The sequence below is a fragment of the Borostomias antarcticus genome (genome assembly GCF_949987555.1).
Source record: "Borostomias antarcticus genome assembly, chromosome: 3".
Classification (NCBI taxonomy): domain Eukaryota; kingdom Metazoa; phylum Chordata; class Actinopteri; order Stomiiformes; family Stomiidae; genus Borostomias; species Borostomias antarcticus.
The window spans coordinates 30599438-30603704 of record NC_140236.1 but is presented as its reverse complement, the minus strand read 5'-3'; the positions used below and the strand labels follow the sequence as shown (position 1 = coordinate 30603704).

At 42.8% G+C, this 4267-nt stretch overlaps 1 protein-coding gene across 1 annotated transcript; it reads left to right on the top strand.

Moving 5' to 3' along the window:
- Positions 1 to 359: 359 nt before the first annotated feature.
- On the top strand, positions 360 to 2050 carry nppc (natriuretic peptide C; the record flags this gene model as incomplete). The annotated part of the gene is made up of 2 exons (XM_084461863.1): positions 360 to 452; positions 1778 to 2050. 2 exons carry the CDS (start codon positions 360 to 362, stop codon positions 2048 to 2050), a joined length of 366 nt encoding a protein of 121 aa, XP_084317989.1.
- Positions 2051 to 4267: the final 2217 nt, after the last annotated feature.

The following is a 4267-nucleotide window of genomic DNA, read 5'->3' as shown; positions in this document are numbered from 1 at the left end:
GTAACACAGTTATTTGGTTACATTCAACTCGATTCAATTAATCTTAACCACACTGACCAGAGCTTGTATCATTTAATTAACTATATGCATGACGCGCTCCTCAAGACGCAGGTAATCTACAGAGACATTTTTGGCAAGGTAGGAGGAGGGAGGGTGGGCCATTACGCAGGTTATCATGACATCACCGGTAGCTGGCTATAAAGCCGTGAGTAGTATTTCACAGAGTTAGAGCAGCACTTGAGAAGCTTGGAGTAAAGAACAAACGGAGAAAAAAAAAAAACCTTTAGGCCTACCAACCGATAATAGCCTATTTCACGGTCTGAACTTTACCACAGAGGACTCATATACCAAACTTCAGGATGAACTTCTTGCATTTGGTGGCTTGTGGACTTATAATCACCCTGCTGTCGGTTAGGACTGGGGCAAAACCTTTAACACAGGCGCAACAGAAGGTGAGACAGATTTACTGATGTGCACGTTACAACCTGACACCAAAACCTATTGTTTACTTTTCGGATGCAACATTTTGCCTAACCTCCCCTGGTGACCAGCGACTATTGCTATTCTGGTTATAGCCAAAATGTTTGTACTTTTCTTTGTAAGGAGAAAGGTGTGTTGAATGAATTTAGGTGTTTGGGCATGTAGAGTAAAATGGCTTGTTCTGTAGACTGTTCGCCTAAACGCGTTAACTTCCTTGTAATAATTCATTCATTAGGCTACAACACAACAGACAGTATAAACTAACATTTTGATGGCATTTCTAACTCTCACATTTTAAATAACGGTTTCAGGTGTAAGCATATTTGGCTTAACTATAACTTGTTTTTGAACGTAAAATAGATGCTCCACAGAAGAGTCCTACACTGAAATGCGTATAGCAATCTCCTTACAACATTTTATCCTTTTTAGCGCTGGTACCCAAGCGCGCCTGGAGTCCATTGCCAGATGCGCTCATAAAGGAGGAGAAAGGAACGATGATGTAGACCAAATCCGTATTCAAACAGCATCGACGCTCCTTGACTTAACCATAGCACATCTATTAGGTTATCATCTATTTTCATCAGGCTGTATTCAAATTAATTTTCTCTTCATTTGGTTGGCGTGCAGTAGCCTACTGAAAAGCGCACCAGAAAATCACGCGAAAAGCAAACTTGAAGGTTATGTTCACTATTTAAGCACGAATTCGCAAATCATGAACTGCTATATAAATAGAAGACAGACAGATCAAAAGGCAGACTTCTCTCGTTGCAACTAGAATTAATGGTGGTTCTTATGTAGCCTTAGCAAGACAGGTGCACATGCAGTAGGGGTCTTCACAGCGGATGCAGACAGTGGCATAGCCTACCCAATGCTAATAACGCGCAATGCGTTCAATTTCTACGGTTCAGTGATTGCATTAAATCCTTGACTTGTATTTGAAGGTTGGCCCATTAAATGCAGCATGTGATGAGCCTATATTCAGTAGAAACAACTTCCGACTTGCCATTTGAATCAAGCGTAGACAGGACTATTTGCACTGCATTTCAATGATCTTAACCATCGTGCGTAAATGTTTGAGGTGGTTGACAAAACCACATTTTTGTTTGAGGAAAAGTCTCAAACAGGATACATTTAGGTTTGAGAAAACGTATTGGGGATGTTCCGTTTGCAATAACCGAAGCTTTTTTGTCTTCACTTTTCCATTTCGATCCTCAAGCACGTAACAAGCAGGCGCGTAGGCCATTTGTATTTAAGTATATCGTTTTTATAACGGAAATGTCGTTTGTTTGTGTCATAGTCTCTTAGAAGTTTACTGGGGGAAGAGCTGGCGGAGTTCCTGGCGTCGGATGAGCGAGAGCGCAGGCTGGAGACCGTGCGTTCTCGGGTACGCTTGCTCCGAGACCTGCGCATGGACACTCGCGCCAAGGGGATGTGGGCGCGCCTGCTGAACGACCAGCCCAGCGGGCGGAGACACAAACCGGGCACCAAGAAAGGAGGGGCCGGGTCCCGGAGCGGATGCTTCGGACACAAGATGGACAGAATAGGCACCATTAGTGGCATGGGCTGTTAGGCGACTGAGCAGCCAATAGTGTGGGTAAGTAGCCTAGATATCATCCCGCGCAAATATCGTCCCATCCTGCAGAGATAAAGAGAGAATACGTTAGATTACATTAACATCTGCACTGTGTCGATGTCCCATGTATGTAACCTATAATAGACAGCCATATAAGGACCATACAAGTGGGTTGTCCCCTTGAATCACGAATTCCAGTGGGATTACCATACAAATGGCTCTGTCGAGACTAGGTCACTCAGAACCTATAATTAGGTCAAAGGTCACGGTGATGAGCTAGCACAGGTTTACATAGCAATATTTGAACACTACATGCTCCTCCCTGACTGAAATGATAAACGAATGTGTGACAAGTCCATTTATCTGTCTGCAGTGGCCCTTGCATTCCCATAGGACAGTATTTTAGGGCAAGACGATGTGTTCCCATATGGTTTTATGCTGATGTAACAGAGCTAACAGAGCTATAATGCTCACTGTTTTAAGGACAAGCCCAATAGCACAAGGGCAGGAAATCCTGTCTAAGATGTTTCAGTGAGAAGCGTTCCAACTGACATAAGGGAGACTAAATATGCCTAATAATCTTCGCAATGGTACACATCATCATAATTTATCACAGCTGCTGGAAAAGAGCCTGATGTGAATATAGTTGAAGGGGCAAAGGCCAGACATATGAAACAGCATGGATTACCAGCGCAGTCAAAGTCAAGTGACAGACATGCACTATATCCCTCGGTTACATACACTGATGCATTCACACACATGCACGCACGCACGCAGACACCTGGGCTTCAGAAGGACTGTTCCAGGAAACCCTTACTGCTCACATTAAACCAGCTCTATATTAAAGGGGAGGTAGAGAGAGAATGCAGTGAGGAAGCCAGCTGACACCGTAGCCCCAGGGATTGTGGCTGTGTGGCTGGCTAACAGTGAAATCTCGATAGGTGGTTGTTGTGGCGCCTGTATACGCTGTGACTCACGCCGTGTTTGTTTGTGACTAAGTGCGTGTATTTCAGCACTAGACACGTTTTCCTCTGACACAACAAGTGACTTTTTTTGGGGTTTGCTCTTATGTGGCATTAGAGGCAAGAATCTTTTGAGGTCTGTTTGAATAGAAACGGTGACTTTGAATGTGCAGCCCTGACATCAAAACATATAACATGAGGATGGGAGATTTCTAAAGGAGAGACTGAGGGCTATATCTAAAGCAGAGACATCATGAGAATGAATGAATACTCTTCAGAGATATTCTGAAATGTCAAAATTAACCATGCTTCTGCTCCCTTTTCTCTCTTTAGATCATTCAGACGATGGGTTCGGGCAACTTGGATTCAGTTGGTCCTCACCTGAGGAAAAACCTACGAAGTGACAGATTTTCGGTACGAAAAGCCACCATGACCAGCATAAATGAGGACCGAGACAACAATGCTACAAAACCCATGTATAACATAAAAGACCAACACACTACACACACTACAAATGGCGGACAATGATGTAAAAACTACAAACCGCAAAGCTGTATATTGTCGCTGCTGCTGTACATTCATGTACTTCATTCCTGCATAAATGTATTTATGTTTAAAAAATATTTATATGTTTATAAAAAGAGATATTTATAAATATGAGTTCTATTTATGTAACAATTTGAAAATGGATGCAAACTGCAGGTCAATTCTGTTTGTAACCTTTTTTGTCTTAAATAGTTGTAAATGTTTTCAAAACGATAAAAAACATTCCATGTGCACATACGAGTCTCCTCCCATTTCTTATTTTTTGGGAAAGATGATCTCAAGGAGAAGGGAGAGACCACGGGGTATACTGGTATAGCCTGTAGCTATTTCTTCTGAGCAGACTAAATCCAATGTTGCTGCAGGGCAAAAGAAGGGCACGGTCTCTTCAGATAGAAAGAAATTTGGCTTACATCCAGAGGTCCTTCAGAGAAGACGTCACACTCAAGTATGTTATTACCAGTAACCCTTGACTCAAACCTTCCTCTTCAGCTGAAAGGAATTAAAACGTGTCATTCAAAATGACCTGGATATCGCAAACAGTCATCCACAGAGTCGTGTTCTCAGAGGAAGGTCCTGTTCAAAAGAATAGGGAACCAGACCTCCATGATAACGCATATAGCATTCACCTGCGTTCTGCTACCACATCAGTTTCACTGCATGTGTTTGGCTTCCCCACAGCCACACTGAAGATGAGCACTAGCAATGT